Genomic DNA, 16,110 nt, shown 5'->3' with positions numbered 1-16,110 from the left:
CAGTAAAAAAGAAATAAGAAGGGAGGAATATGGAGGGAGAAAGCTCCCTTGGAGAGTAGAGAGGAAAATATGGTGTCTTAAGAGGTGAGGAAGGGAGGAATGTAGGAAAGGAAAGTCAGAAGAAACATGAGAAAAAGGAAGGGAAAGTGAGGCGGAATTTACTGGAAGGACAAAGATGAGGTAGGTAATGAAGGAGTGAGAAATGTGGACAATGAAAGTAAGATGACAAGGAGTGAAAAAGAGAGGATGAGTAAAAGGTGGCATGACAGAAGGAAGAGGAGCTCTCCTTTCTTCACAGACATGTTTGTTATGATGGTCGTGGCCATGATTCTGGGCCTCGGCTGGAGAATGCTTTGCTCTCCAAAAGTGGATTACGCAATGTCTAACCATGGCACCAGCAGGCTGACTTTAATCTGTGGTTTCCTCTGCTTGAAGGACCCAAGCAGGAGACGCTGTATGACTTCTGGAGGATGGTGTGGCAAGAGAACTGCTTCAGCATCGTCATGATCACTAAGCTGGTGGAGGTTGGCAGGGTGAGTGCTGTGTCCGTGCGTCACCTGTCCACGTGGAGCTGCTGCCTTTGTCTGGCAGCGTCTCTTATCCTGGCGTGTCAAACCCTCGCAGATGCTTCTCACTCAGGACCGGAGCCCTGAGATGACTCATCCTCAAAATACAGCCAATCGAAGCGCGTTAGCGGCTCTGTATCAGCGAGCCAAAGAACAAATCGACCTCCCGCGATGAATAATTGAATCCTTACTCAGGCAGAATTTGTTTCTCTGAGTGGTGTGAAGTGTGTTTGTGGTGGGAGCTGTGACTCATCACCTCTGCAGCCTTCCGAGTTAGCCGATAGGAGTCTGATAGTTGGAGTCACGAGTAAGAGGAGGGCGACTGTGCCCGGGTCTGCGTCAGAGACCACGCGTCCTGGCCGTGTGTGAGCTTGGGCTCCCTTATCCCTACAAGTGGATCTGACTGAAGCAGGGACGGAAGAAGGACAAGGCACTTGAGATGGTGAAGGAAGGTGCCTCGGGTGTGACGCGTCTAAAGTCGGAGGAGCCAAAGCTTAATTCCTGATTGAACATTTGTGGTTTTCCAAACCATTGAAATGTTTTTACTTTCCCCGCTTTGGGGCTAATAAAGGAGATCTGATCTCAACGTTGCTCCATGACAATGGCAGCAGGACCGCTCAATGCTTCTCAGATCCGTGCCCATGAACTGCCAACTGCAGACTCCAGTCTAGTGGTTGATGGTCAGACTGTCTCTTCTGACCGCTCACGGCGGGGTCTTTGGGAACGTGCGGAAGAAGCTGCTGTGATAGGGTTTCCCGAGCAACCGGTGAGTGTCAACACATGGCGGTAAAAAGAAGATGGCTTGTGTTTAACAAGAGCTTCATTCTCACTTGGGAAGCTCTTGGTTTCCCTGAGTCACGGCTGCAGACTTGTGGCCGACTGCTGCTGTGATGGTAGATTCGCTGAGATACAAATGGCAGTCGCTGCTCTAGCGAACCATATTTTTGAGGTGAACTTTGCCGCGGCCTGCGCTCCTGGCTCCCCACAGCTAATGGAGCGGCATAGATCCAGCCGCGCGCCCCGACCTCTCCAGCTCTCTCCGAGGGAAACATTACCTCAGTGGAAGTGTAAAATTACACCATTTTTGCATCACCTCACCTCCAATTTGTTTTTCCATCCTACAATTCTGGGAGCAGTCAGCAAATGAGGACTCGTCTTTGAGGGTAAGGCCAAACAACACCTCTATTAACCAAAACAAAATATCCGTCCCCTGGAACAGTGTCGCCCTGCTGCTTATTCTGCTTCTCATTGTGGTGTCATTATTGTACTTTTCTTTGCCCTGCGACATGAAATATCTGCAGAAGAACCGGCTGTGTGTGTGTGTTTGTTGCTTCTGTGTTGTGGAGTTCACACGGCTGTGTCTGTCTCAACGTGAATTATTGAAACCTGGATCAGCCCTCAAACCTAGCTTAGCTCTCTTAGCTCAATCTGTGTGGCAGGTTGGAGACTTTGCAAATGTGATACCCAAAAAAGCAGCTCAGATGAGCTGGTTTCACCGAGTTATTCACCTAAAATGGTGACAGAAATGTTGTTTGGAAATCCTAAAATAATCATCGTCACAATTGAAGGAGAAATTTCTCTCTAAACAGTTTACATTAAAAGGTATTTGAAGGTGATGAGAGCATTTGATTTCTGGTGTTCAAAGTTCCAAGGCTTCGACAGACTGCAAGTTTGTAGCGTGTGACCCTCAGAGCAGCTGGACCTTGTCACCGTCCATGTTAGCGTCTCTGTTTCCATGTTTCGGCTCGTTGTGGCATGTGTACGAGACGGTTTTGCACTGTGTGCCTCCGTACCTGAGCCTGGTGAGAACTCTGGACTGAATATGAAGCATCAAAGTAAAGCTATAGTGTCATATGTGATGAAGCTGTAATAACCTTTCATTCAGATTTTGGTTTTATTTGCGCACCTGACAGTGGTTCTGGTGATGTTTAGCTCAGTGAAGCAGCTAACCATGTTGCTCGCTGACTGGCTGGCACTTGTTTGTTGTGTAGCATAGCGGGCGTAGCGAGCAGGTTTGTGTGATGATTCGGCGGCACCTTGGTCTACGAGCATCAAAGGTTACGAGCAGTTATCGCGGGCCTGCCCTCCACAGGTCTACTGTGATACAGGGTGGTCTTACACAGGGGTCAATGGAATCATTTATGGAGCTGTTATCTATATCTATTATCTATGTGGTAAAAGATACAGAAGGATTTGTGCTCGTAAACTGAGGTGCCGTCGTGTTCAGACAGCCAGACCAACTGGCTATCGATCAGATGAGGAGCAGACCTTTGTGTTCTTTCGTCGGCAGGTGAAATGTTGTAAATACTGGCCGGAGGACAGCGAGATGTACGGCGACATCAAGATCACTCTGCTGAAGACGGAGACGCTGGCCGAGTACACGGTCCGCACCTTTGCCCTGGAGAGGGTGAGTTCCACTTTGAGTCACAGATAGATTATATTCCGCCATAATCCTCTAATGAAAGTTGCCGTTGTTTGTACGAGGAGTGGGATTAAATCAAACTAGCACGGCTTCCCGCTGATGGGCAGCCCAAGGACTTCTTAACGCCGGTGGCTGTTTAAATGTCTCTGCTGTCGATCCAACTTAGCCAGAGTTTTGCCCCGTCGGCCCCCTCCCTGTCAATCTCCCGGGGAATCGTCGGAATGGTGCAGCGTAATGCCACGGAGAGACGCTGGCACAAACAGGGAATTATCATCCCACTGTCACTTTCCGTGGGCACACGCTGCGTCTTATTTGAATAAGAAATAAGAAGCATGAATTTGTGAGCAGTTGTTGCTGGTAGCTTTTGTCCTCTCGTTTCTTCTCTTTCTTTGGCAAATCTTTGCTTTAGCGTCGCCGTACTTCATCTCGCTCATACGGAGGGAGAAATTGCTGTGTGTCTACAGCGGGCTCCCAGTAGAGATGAGAAACCTCCCTGAGCTCGCAGAGCTGGAATTATTCTTCTTCTCCACATGTCTGCTTCACTGTGGCTGCCGCAGTCATGTGGCGCCCTGAAGACGAGCGCGCCGTGTAAACAACATCCCGCCGTGAGGACGGAGCGCTGCCTGACGCTGATCTTCTGTTGACAGAGAGGATACTCCACCAAGCACGAGGTTCGGCAGTTTCACTTCACGTCCTGGCCCGAACACGGCGTGCCCTACCACGCCACCGGACTGCTGGCGTTCATACGAAGAGTGAAGGCGTCGACGCCACCTGATGCCGGGCCTGTGGTGGTGCACTGCAGGTACGCTGACACTGGGGAGATGATAGGCGGGAAGCCACTCTTATCTTATCCGCCCCTCCCTTTGTCTGACCAACAATAAAAACTACTACTACCGTTGTTTCACACCTTAATATCCAGTGTTTTAGCAACACGTCACCACTGTGGTGTTTCCCTCTAACTCAATTCTGAATCCTGGTTCCTCTGATGCTGCTTTGTCAAATGTGTTTCTGGATTAATGTGAGTCTTAAACATGATCTGCAACATGGACACCTAAACAAAAGTCTGTAATTTCCTTTTCATATGATAAAAAATGCTTCTATTCAGTGTCTGGATTATTTTTTTGTAGTTATTTTTCATAAGTTCAAAACAATTCAGAGACAGTTTAAAGAAGAATAATATACAAATCTCTTTTAAAGGTGAAAATGTTCATAGTTAATCTAGAATGACGACACACATGTCATATGTTCCGTCCCCCCAGTACCTACACAATGTTCAAAGGTGAACCAGGTTCAGTGCTCTATGGTATCTCCTCCAGTAAACGTTGCCCCGTGTTAGCATGTGAGATGTTCCGCTGTAATTCTCCAGCGTGTGTGTGTGGCAGTGTGGGAGCGGGCCGCACCGGCTGCTACATCGTGCTGGATGTCATGTTGGACATGGCGGAGTGTGAAGGCGTGGTGGACATCTACAACTGTGTGAAAACCCTCTGCTCACGGCGAATCAACATGATCCAGACGGAGGTCAGTTCTACCTTCCGCTGCTCCCCTCCCTCGCTCAGCGCGTGTCGTGACACCAAAAGATGATTGGGTTTTATCAGTCGGGAGTGCGGCGTTCTCGTCTCCCGCTCAGGGACTGCTGCAAAAGGTCACTGGCTTTGTTTCACAGAGAAGAGTTGCAACCTGGCTCTGCGTAGGAACGTGCTGTTCCTCTGACACCAGGACCATTTGAATTCCCAACACTGCCTTATCTGTTCCTTATATTTGTACTTGTTTATGGGGCGGGGGAGGGGTGTCATTAAATGCACAGTGTGAGCGCTTTGACTCACCAGCACTGCTCCATCACGATGAATTCAGCGAGTCCTTACGGCTCGTCTTTCTTCTCTGCGCGTAGCGAGCAGTTGTGGACCTGTTGATGAAACTCACTTCAGACGCTAAAATATGCCCCTGTGTTTTTCCCTCCTTGGCTGGCAGGAGCAGTACATCTTTATTCATGACGCCATTTTGGAGGCCTGTCTGTGCGGGGAAACGGCCATCTTGGTCAACGAGTTCGCCATCACGTACCGCGAGATGCTGCGAGTGGATTCTCAGAGTAATTCGTCTCAGCTCCGAGAAGAATTCCAGGTGCGTTTGGAGCATCATTCCAAGAATGCTGAGAACCAACTTTTCTACTGTATTTGTGGAGTGTTAGGTATCTGGATCTACGAACCCTTTAAAGGACCGTCACGCTGCGGGGGTGTCAGGGCCACGACTGCTGTCTACCGACAGCAATATTTCAAGTGCTCTAATAGGTCAAGCAGACCTTGAACCGAGGGATGCCCAGCCCTGTATAATGGACTCCCTGCTTTCCTTTAGTTCCCTCAAAACAACTGGTCAGTGATTTGTGGGGGGAAATCGGAGAACATTAAAAGTCACACAGCAAACAGGAAGGTCAGGCAGCAAATCTCTCCCTGCAACTGTGCTCCAGGTGTCGTTTAAAGATCAATGCAGTCTGAGTCGCTCTATTTTCTGATTCAATTGTCGGCCGTGTTTTGTTTGTGATCTGAAGAATCTGGGTGTTTGTTTCTGTTCAGCTTGTGTGTGTTCCTCCTCTGATCCTGGTATGTGGAGCTTCACTCTCTGAACACTGTTAGATGTTGATCAGGTGAGAAGAAACCCAGCTGTGTTCCCGTCACACTCGCTCTTCCCTCAGAGTCGCTGGTGTGGTGGTGCCGTTCCAGGCCGCGTCCTTGGTTAAAGCAACATTGTGTTTGCCAGAGCTCTGCGGCGCGCAGAGATATTAGCTCGCCACAGATCTATAATTGATGGCGGCGTTAATGATGCAAACATCTCTAAGCTGTGGAAAATCATCATGACTAAATGAACAAAGATGCCATCAAAGATAAAGGGAATGCAGCCGTTCTGTTAGATTCCTGCGCGGATCTATAATGCACCAGCCTTTCTCTTCCCTCCGCTGGCAGACCTTAAACTCGGTGACGCCGCACGTGGACGTGGAGGAGTGCAGCATCGCCCTGCTGCCCAGGAACAGAGAGAAGAACCGCAGCATGGACGTCCTGCCGCCGGACCGCGCCCTGGCCTTCCTGGTCACCACCGAAGGAGAGAGCAACAACTACATCAACGCCGCCCTCGCCGACAGCTTCCACCGCCAAGCCGCCTTCATCGTGACCCCTCACCCTCTGCCGGGCACCACGGCCGACTTCTGGAGGCTGGTCTTCGACTACGGCTGCACCGCCGTGGTCATGCTCAACCAGCTCAACCAGTCCAACTCCGCCTGGGTAAGGTCACCACTCCACCACGTCGGGGCTTTGCTCCTGCTCGCCGCGTTGGTGCGGGGGATTAAGTCCTTCGTGCCGTTTTGCCGGGCTTTGATCCCTGGCCACATTGATCTGCAGGCATGTCTGGATAACACACGCCCCAGTTTTCGCTTCCCCTCCTGAAGTTTCATCTCTGGAGAATAGCATTAGCCGCCAGCCACGTTTCAGATTTCTTTTTTATTAGCGTCCCACTTTCTCCTCCTCACACACGTCTCTGCTTCTGTCACCGGCATCTTTTCACAGAGCAACAAATGTCACCCCAAATCGAGATGTACTCCACTGTCATGGCCGCCTGCCTAGCTTTCCTCCACCTGAGGGCGCTGCGAGGTTCAGTCATGACTCGGGCTCATTTTCTTCCATACTTGAAGGTGCTAAGGAGAATACAGTTTTGCAGGTTTATTCAGAGAAATACTAAAATGGAATGCCCTAAAATGGTATGAGACCAAAAGACTGGCAGGCAGGACCAGGAGAACACAAAACTGGAGTACTCACCCAAAAATCCAAGAGGAGAAAGAGGTCCAAATACATTAAGAACCAGGTCTGAGTGGTTGTCTGTCATGTCGTGTCTCGTGACAGGCTACCTGTCCAGGGTGTCCCCCGCCTCTCACCAAACTAGCTGCCCTCAAAGCCCCGCCCCCCAGAAACATAAGTCATTTTATGCGAGGTGAATGCTTGAAGTCCCGGCGCCTGAATCGGTCCCTCAAAAGAGCCAAATCTTTCCTAACTGCCGGATGTTCAGCCGATAAGTCGCGTCTCAGTATTGCCGGAGCAGAGCAGCTGCTGAATCATGGGAAACATTTGCACGTCTCTGAAGAGAACGGTTACATTGTCCAACAAGCCATTGCTAATTCTGGAGCCTAAATAAGAGGCTCCTCAGACGCCAGTGCACAGACACATCCCGAGATTAAAGAAGCCATTAGGAACTGGCTGCGAGACATATTTTCAAGTGTCACACAGAGACTGGATTCAAAAGTGGGAGAGGGAAGATGTCACTGGAATGGTGGTATTAACGGGAGGAGGATCGTGGCTCATTAGGAAATGAAAGCAGACAGTGTGTTCCTGCGAGAGCCCGAGTTATTTCTGCCTACACTGGAGCTGCACTGAACAAGTCTCCGTTTGGAACGAAGCAGGGAGCTGCCGTCTCCATTACGGAGGGGCATCTGTACTGCCGCGAGTCCCGTCCAACTCATTGAACCTATTGTTTGTCAATATTTTCCAGCAGGAAGCGTGCGCTCATTTCCCTCACTCGATTCATGATTAAAATGTCACATCGCCGCTATTAACATATTTGTAAAAATGAAGCCAAGTTTTATCGTCCGTGTCGTTGAGGCACTGCAGAAGCCTTCTGTGTCGCTGCAGTGGCTCTAGTTCTGTTTGAAACATGAAATAAAATATGAGCTTTCATTGATATAATAATATACTCCTGTATTGTGCCTATAGATCATGAGATCTGTCCTCCCTATCTTGGTCTCCAATCTTCTCCTGTTCTCACTGCCCTGGTCTTGACCTAACCAACCTCCCCGGCCTGCACTCTGTTCTTCACCTTCCTTCTCTGTCCATCACCACACGTCCACTACCTGCATGTCGAGTGTAGGAAGCTTCTCTGCCACCAAACCAGCGTTGCAGGAAGAAGTCCTCGTCCTTGTGCGAGGACTTGCTGCGACGTGTCTTAAATATTTCAGCCTCTTATCTAAACCCCGCTGTCAAGGTTGTCTTTCATGGATCCAGGAAGCTCTCGGAAACTCACCAAGTGACAATATGAGGACTTTATTATGACACTGTTTCTTCAATATGCCATGTTTTTACTGACTCCTCTGGTGTTTCATGTCAGCAATGAAAGCTTGTTCTCTGAACATGAACATGTGAAAACATCATTTTTTTATGTTAGAGTGAGGGTCAGAGCTATTGGTCTTGTGTATGGACAGTCCACTTCACGGTCAGTTGATGATGGTCTTCCTCCCTCACAGCCGTGTGTCCAGTACTGGCCCGAGCCCGGCCTGCAGCAGTACGGGCCCATGGAAGTGGAGTTCCTGTCCATGTCAGCAGACGAAGATGTCATCACTCGTCTGTTCCGGGTCAAGAATGTCACAAGGGTGAGTTGTTATTGTGGGACTCCTGGCTGACCTCATCATGTGACTGGACTTTTTAGTCAACAAATGAACTGGTCTAAACAGGCTGCACCTGATGTTGGAAGTCAAGGTTTCAATTTCTCTGCAAACTCTAAGGCTTTTCTTGTTGGATTTGTACCCCACGCGTCGTGATCCCGCTATATTGCTTCAGTAAGCCTGGTGGGACCGAGCCGAGGTGCCCGTCTTAAGTGAGTCGACTGTGAGATATTGCTCAGGAACCATGCCTTCTGTTTCCCAGTGTCCACAATCACAAGGCAAATAACCTCCACCGTCCGGAGGAGCTGGTGACCGCAGGACAGCAGTCACAGGCGTGGGAGGAAGGGCGAATTACTGCGACACTCGGGCGAAAACAGGGGAACAAAAGAGCAACAAATGAAGGAGGGAGTCGAACATACCGTCCGGCACACAGGAAATAAAAGCCTCTGAAAACGACTGAAGTCAGACAACAGAGTTTAAGGTCTGTCGTTTAAAGAGGGCTGAGTTGAAGTCCTGAATGTACGACTCAAGTGGCTGAGATTGCAGCTCAGGGAAGTCGACCAGGAGAGGCTCAGAGCAGAAGCACAGGACGCCTGGGAGGAGGCCCCGGGGCGGAGCCAGTCTCTCATGTCACTCGTGAACGCCTCGGTCTGTCCCCAGAAGAAAGGAAGGAACTTCTGGGCCGAAAGAAGACATGAATTTTCATAAAAATGTCGGTCTTCTCTTATTATTGTTCCCTGATTGATTTGGACCCTCGGGGGAAGGACGTGAGAAGAAGCAACTGAAGTTGCCACCATAATCTATCAACTCCAGTTCCGCTTTCTCCTCTGGTGATGCCTGAAGATGTGCCGCGGTGAAAACTGTCTTTAACAGCTGAGTGTCTCTACACCTGCAGTCTCAGATGAGCTGGCCCCTGGTTAACTGGTGACCGGGGCGTCTTCCATGGACTTCAGGGTCTGGACCCCGAGTTGGTCCCCCTCCCTTCACTTCAGGGTCTGGACCCCGAGTCGGTCCCCCTCCCTTCACTTCAGAGTCTGGACCCCGAGTCGGTCCCCCTCCCTTCACTTCAGAGTCTGGACCCCGAGTCGGTCCCCCTCCCTTCACTTCAGGGTCTGGACCCCGAGTCGGTCCCCCTCCCTTCACCTCAGAGTCTGGACCCCGAGTCGGTCCCCCTCCCTTCACTTCAGAGTCTGGACCCCGAGTCGGTCCCCCTCCCTTCACTTCAGAGTCTGGACCCCGAGTCGGTCCCCCTCCCTTCACTTCAGAGTCTGGACCCCGAGTCGGTCCCCCTCCCTTCACTTCAGAGTCTGGACCCCGAGTCGGTCCCCCTCCCTTCACCTCAGAGTCTGGACCCCGAGTCGGTCCCCCTCCCTTCACTTCAGAGTCTGGACCCCGAGTCGATCCCCCTCCCTTCGCTTCAGGGTCTGGACCCCGAGTTGGTCCCCCTCCCTTCACATCCGATTGCACGACCGATGGCTTGTGTCTTCGATCACACAAGCTCATGGTCGGCTCATCAGGAATCACATGCTTCCAGACCCGCCTTTATCCAGGTTGTGTTCACAGTAGAGAGGAGAGCGAGGCGGAAGTGCGAGCGGGTGCTGACAGTTCTTTGACAGGAGCGGGAGCACGGTGGTCTTCCTCCTCACACCTGCGTGCATGCGTTTGAATACATCACTGGCACTGCACACACTTCCTGCTGTAGGTTTAAGGTGTGTGTGAGACTGAGGATTTACATAACCATGTATTCTGCTCACTGTCGACCAATTATTGCCCAAATCTGTATGCAAGTCGTTCCTCCGCTCTGCTGCAACTTCAGCTCTTGATTGGCAGCTTCACTTCATCTGCCCTTCTCACCCCCCCCACCACCAGCACACCTTTGCCACCCTTGTCTTGCTGTCAAGGTGAGGGCAACGCAACAGAGAGTGGAGGAGTAGAATCAAACCGAAATAGCTCATCGTCGGCGTGTTCTTCTCTGGGCGGCTGCGAGCGAGTTTCCTGTGTGACAGTGATGTACAGGGCGAGGCAGGCCGACTCAGAGGAAGTGCGCTGTAAGCAAGCGCCTGTGAGGTGTGGGAGCAGCAGAAAAATCCCATCTCCACTGAGGCAATTCCTCCATGCATCGTTGGAGACTTTGTCAGCCCAATTTGCATGACGTACAGTCCTGCACAGCTCTTTAAGGCCCAGGTGAGGAGGCTCAGAATGAGGTGATGAACACAGAGTGCCCACTCTCAGCCTCGTCCGGGGCCCCCCTTACGAGCGCGGAGCCTCAGATCCATGGGTTAGTGTGCTGCAGGAGCGGAGCCCAGACTGTCAGTCGGCAGCGTGGGAGCTTTCAAACGCTGGCACTGACTGAGACGGGTGGGAATAGAGAGGAAACAATGCAGCCGAGATGGTGTTTTCCTGCTGCCTTTCTCTTGATTCCATCCTGAAAACACACTATTCAAGGTCAGAACGGTTGGTTAAGAAGGTGGGATCAGGATCCGCTCAGCTCATTCGGAGACGAGGCTGGAGAGAAAGGTCGGACCCATCAGAGAAGCCGTGTCAGGCAGACGGAAGAGCTGAGCCAAAAGGCAAAGCTTCCAGTGATCTGTGCTCTCAGCCGTACTGGAGCGGAAATAGACCATGGGGTGTCCACTTCACCCACCTGGTCAAGTGATGGTGGAGACTCCGGGGCAGACCCAGGACATATCTCACACTTGTCCAGGAGAGACCATTGACTTCAGATGATCAATACTCTATCAGCCATGTGTCTCGAATCCTGTCTCCAGGCCAGAGACTGCTCTTCCAGACCGGAGGAATCTAGATCATCTCAGCCTGTATTTGGACCTTTAAAGCCTTAAACCTGCAGCAGTGGCCGACCGTGGCTCCACTCTTCACGCAATTACACTGTCATTAGCTTGACTGGACTCTGGAACGACTGAAAATATGAAGCAGCAAAGTGTATAATGGCCCTGTTGTGGGCCCCGGAGATCGATAGCTTTGGGTTTAATGGGTCAGCAGGTGGCAGTAGAGTTCCAGACGACATACACGGTAAGCGAGGACGCAGTGGAGCAACGTGCAGCTCCTGCTGTACTGTGCATGAGCAGCGGAAACTTGAAAAGATTTGTGGGTCTCGACGTGTATCAGGTCTCCTCCAAAAGAGGTCTGTTGAATTCTAAACGCTGTCTTCTGTTGCAGCTCCAGGAGGGCGAGCTGGTGGTCTGTCAGTTCCAGTTCCTGCGGTGGTCTGCGTATCGCGACGTCCCCGACTCCAAGAAGGCGTTTCTCAACCTGCTGGCTCAAGTGCACAAGTGGCAACGGGAGTGTGGAGAAGGACGCACCGTGGTCCACTGCCTGTGAGTGAACTGCAGCTGCGAACCGCACGCGAGCGGAAGCCTTCAGTCGGTGCAGTGAAGACCTAATGCTGCTGGTCACACCTTTGTCATACATGGTTATTACACAATACCGATCGTAGAGCGGTCTCCTTCCTCTCACTCTCCTGGGTTATCCCACCTCCAACGCCTCAGTGACTCCTCTAACACGTTCTCCCGATTAGCTCCGCATGTTATGACCACGGGACGGAACGTTGCTAAACAGAGCGCCGCCGCCTCTCAGGTTCAGGACCGTACATGAACATGGACCTGGCCTCCAATGTCGCCTCGTCTTTGCTCTGTTCAACGAACCGGACTGGCGCTGTCGTGTGGGAGCGGAGCAGCGGCCGAGGCCGAAGCCCCGCGGGTCCTCGCCGGCTGATGAATATGAATGGGCGTCCAGCTTATTGCCGAGCCATCGCACGTTCGTCGCCGCAGCCCCTGTCCATAAACACATCAGTCAGCGCTGTCACGCAGCGTTAGCCCCGACAACCCGGAAAGAGATTATAGAGATCAAATCAATTATGACTTAATTGAGAGCGCGGTGCTTCTCACGGCAGTGGATCCAGGACTGGCGCCACACTCGCCACGATTGATGGCCTCAATATCGCCGCCCACCTTTCCTGCCTCCGGAGAGGGAGCGGACTGTCCTTCATTTTTGCTGGCCGCAGCCATGATGGAGGGAAACACGCCAGTGTTTCTCTTGTGCCGCTCTTGATGTCTGGAGGAAGGAGCTTCACGCCAGATGATGGACGCTGGTTAGATCTGCTGCTGGAGCTATTACTTCTGTCTCCTATCCACGTACGCATCAAGTGCGAAGAGTTGTGTTTTCACTGCTGGAGAGAATGTGGCAACGTTTTATTGAGCGACTCCCTATGAGTTGAACCACGACTTCAGCTCATGTAGTGAGGATCGTGGCGAAGGCATGTCGGTGCTAGCAAGGGCTACGATGGCGAGACTGGGGGGCTGTGACTCCAAGGAGCCTGGATCTTGGTGGCGAACCTGAGCTCCAGCTAGTTTTTTTGGGTGAAGACTGCCAACGTTTCAGCCGAGCCCGGAGGGACCCGAGCCGGGCTCACTTGCTTGCTGTTTCTGAGGGAACGAGAAGCTAGAAAGCCGTGATGACGGAGGTGATACAGAGATTACGGAAGATAAAAGGTGAAGTGAATTGTGGTTATGCTTGGTGACAGTATATAACTATTTGTTCGCGCTCACAATGTAAGTCCATTATTTATGTAGGGCTACATAGAGATTGTTAGAGAAACAGTTTACTATAGGTGCATCTCTGTGTGCACCGGCCACACAACACGACTTGCGGGACGGATTTGGCCCCCGAGCCTACAGTGCAACCGTGACGGCGCTGAACAGCCAGTCTGAACCGTACTTGTTGTCCGCAGCAACGGCGGCGGCCGCAGCGGGACCTTTTGTGCCTGCAACATCCTGCTGGAGATGATCCAGTACCAGAACATGGTGGACATCTTCTACGCTGTGAAAACCCTCCGTAACTGCAAACCTAACATGGTGGAGTCCCTGGTGAGTGCCTCCTGGTTCCCAGAGCCCAGCTTGGTGTCTAATCTCTGTCCCCCTGCAGGACCAGTATCGATTCTGTTATGACCTCGTCCTGGAGTACTTGGACTGCTTCGAGGGCAGATAGCAACTAAACGTGGAGTGCGGCGGAAACGCCTCCACCGTCCAGGAGCTGACTCCCAGCACCTTACCCACCGGACTATTGAGGGGCCGAGGGAAGAGAAGAAGAAACCTAGACTTTAACCTTTAATGTACAGCCGTGGTCTCTTGTCGGTGGTGTTTATCTCTTTTGATATTTTTGTGCTTCTTCTTCTGGTCTCTGCTTGTGGACCGGAGCTTCTTGTGCTGCTTCGTCTTGTAGCCACAGAAAAAGACCATTTTCAGTGGGACCTGTTTGGATGCCGAGGTCACCTTGGCTGCGGTGTTTCTTGACGGCAGCAGGGTCACAGAGGGAAGAGCAGTATTACGTACCTGTGGGAAAGCGTCCTCCTGATTGGTCCTTACCAAACCATGAACTGCCTTACTCTCTGCAGGCGCCAGAGATCACTGCTCCAGTGTTGATGTTCTTCTTTGCCATAATACTTGTGTTGGACGACCATTTGTGCTCAAGGTGGACATGTTCGGGGACCGTGTGCCACCACAGGACTGTCCCTGTCACATGACTGTCCCGGTGCCAACCCCACGGACTGACTTGAACCCTCTTACATCCTGATGTCTGCCTGTCATCTCGCGGACCGGGTCACCTGTGAGTGAGTGTGTTGAGATCGGCGCAGGTGACCTGGCTCATGAAAACAAGACTTGAATCTGGGATTTGAGAAAGTCAGTGATCCGTCTGGCTTCGTCCACACGAGTGGGGTGAACGACTGAAATGAAGTGGCCCAGCTTCCCTGAGTCCTGGTTCTCATGTCCAGGTCGGAGGTGAGAGACAGTGCAGCGTCTTCAGTTCGGAAGACTCTGTATCTGTGGTGAAGAAAGAGCTGAGCCAGGAGACAAAGCTCTCTTCTGACCGGTTGATTCCTCCTCCCACCTCTGGACATGAGTTTACCATCCCGGCCAAAACACGTGACTTTTCTCCAACGATACTTGGGAGAGACTCAAAGTAGAGCCCTTTACCTGGGAGGATTCCCAGGGGCAACCCCAGGTCTTTGTCTGGTCGACCTGCCCTGACACAACACGGACGCTTTCTGAACTTCAGACCCAGTATTGGAGCCATTTGATGAAAAAACGTCCTGTCATTTCAAGTGTTCCAAGTGGAATCATATTTCGAGGCCTTTTAGCTACAGCTTTTAATTTGTCCATCAGGAAACCCGGGCCTTTTGAGCTCATTACATCACGAGCAATGCTAGCCGTTAGCATCTGAAGGTACTTGGCAACAGATGCAGCCATGTTTACTGTACACCGTATCGTTCGAGCCAACATGGGTGACAAGCCTACATCATGAACTTGAGTGTGTTAGCATCAACAGTTAGCATTAGCATCTGAGGTTTTCACTGGGTGGTTTGACCAAACCAGAGCGAACAGAAGTGTTTCAACTGACTTGCCTTTAAAGGGCTCTTGTGCTACCAATGCCATCGTGCACTGCGACAACTGAAGCTCATAAAAGACCAAGGTTCAAGCTTTTTTGACTTTTTGTGTGATAGCGCCACCTAGAAACTTTATATCTGATCAGTAAAGCTTTACTTTTACGTTTCCATCAAAGGTTCAGTTGTGTGTATCGACCCGCGAGCTCGGCAGAAGAAGCCGTGGTAGATTCCCAAACCGACTTTTGTGAGTGCAGGATGATGAACAGCGGAGGGAAGGGAAAGTGCCTGGACACTTGGCGGGTGGCAGAAGGTGTATATAGCGGTGTACATTCTGACATGTGAATACTCTGTGAATATTACTCTCTGTGTTTGCCCTGAGTGACGCCGTAACTTACCCACACAGCTGAATGTGATGTACATGACCGTTTTCTTGCTAACAAGAGTGTGAAGTGAATATTCAAGCTTCCGCCCATCGTCTGCTCTGCGTTCCATTCCCAGCGGTTGGGCCGCGGCGCCGCGTGACAGCTAGCCGTCGTTCGCCGATGGACTACTGTGATTTTGACCATTGTGTTTGTGGGGCAAAGTGTGTATTTAATGAAGGAGGCGGGTGTATTTGGGGCTGTTCTGGATGATCAACAATAAAAAGGGGGCACCCTGTCAGCGTCTGGTGACTTCCTGTCTCCCGTCCGGCCAGGAGCATTTGATCTCCTCTGCTTTTTAATCTCTCACCTTGTTCCTCCCGGCGGCCGCCTGCCACTCCCCCTTCATTACTTCCTTTCATGGCCTGACATCCCCCTCGCTGGCCCGTGCTCTCTCTCGCTCCCTCTCCACCCGGGGTATGAGGTGAGTGCAGACCACAGACTTCCTCTCACCCACGGTCCTGTTGAATAATGCAGCAGACCTGCAGAGTGAAACACTTTCATGCGAAGCGAGATTGGTTCTTTTTTCAACTCAAGTTAAAAGATTCAGACTTATCAGAGAAGAAAAGAAAATCACATCAAACGTCTGAAGATTTGTGGACAATAGCTTCAGTTTGTCCTACAAAAGTGTGTTGTGTGAGCGAGCTCTGGAACACGACTGCCCCCTGCTGTCCGATTGGGCTCACGGCCGTAGTGCTGTGTTCAGTAAGTATGGAAATGAGCTCTCCAGAAGTCCCTTTTTCCAGACTGAAGATGTGGCTTTAGATTCAGGCTCCTCAGATCCTGATGTTCCTCGGTGTCTCCAGGAGTTTTGTGAAGTCCAGTGTGAAGACTAACTTTCCTCCTCCTGTCCGAAAACAGTGAGAGGAAACCAGAGTGCCTGGAGGGCA

At 51.3% G+C, this 16,110-nt stretch overlaps 1 protein-coding gene across 8 annotated transcripts in view; it reads left to right on the top strand.

The window, feature by feature from the left end:
* ptprub (protein tyrosine phosphatase receptor type Ub) overlaps nucleotides 1-15,453 on the top strand; it is a 152,399-nt gene extending 136,946 nt beyond the window's left edge. For 4 of the 8 annotated variants that reach the window (XM_053886910.1, XM_053886908.1, XM_053886906.1 and 1 more), the window contains 11 exons: nucleotides 436-533; nucleotides 1,703-1,729; nucleotides 2,857-2,973; nucleotides 3,636-3,790; nucleotides 4,371-4,506; nucleotides 4,957-5,106; nucleotides 5,943-6,257; nucleotides 8,264-8,389; nucleotides 11,579-11,736; nucleotides 13,149-13,284; nucleotides 13,343-15,453. In XM_053886910.1, coding sequence (XP_053742885.1) covers nucleotides 436-533; nucleotides 1,703-1,729; nucleotides 2,857-2,973; nucleotides 3,636-3,790; nucleotides 4,371-4,506; nucleotides 4,957-5,106; nucleotides 5,943-6,257; nucleotides 8,264-8,389; nucleotides 11,579-11,736; nucleotides 13,149-13,284; nucleotides 13,343-13,405 — 1,481 coding nt within the window. In that variant the 3' untranslated portion in view covers nucleotides 13,406-15,453. The remainder of the gene's footprint in view (nucleotides 1-435; nucleotides 534-1,702; nucleotides 1,730-2,856; nucleotides 2,974-3,635; nucleotides 3,791-4,370; nucleotides 4,507-4,956; nucleotides 5,107-5,942; nucleotides 6,258-8,263; nucleotides 8,390-11,578; nucleotides 11,737-13,148; nucleotides 13,285-13,342) is intronic. The other 4 variants (XM_053886913.1, XM_053886912.1, XM_053886911.1 and 1 more) reach the window with 1 other exon arrangement.
* Nucleotides 15,454-16,110: the final 657 nt, after the last annotated feature.

The sequence above is a fragment of the Synchiropus splendidus genome, chromosome 15 (assembly GCF_027744825.2).
Source record: "Synchiropus splendidus isolate RoL2022-P1 chromosome 15, RoL_Sspl_1.0, whole genome shotgun sequence".
NCBI lineage: Eukaryota > Metazoa > Chordata > Actinopteri > Syngnathiformes > Callionymidae > Synchiropus > Synchiropus splendidus.
Note: the sequence above shows the minus strand (reverse complement) of the source record. Positions and strands in the feature narration are given on the sequence as shown.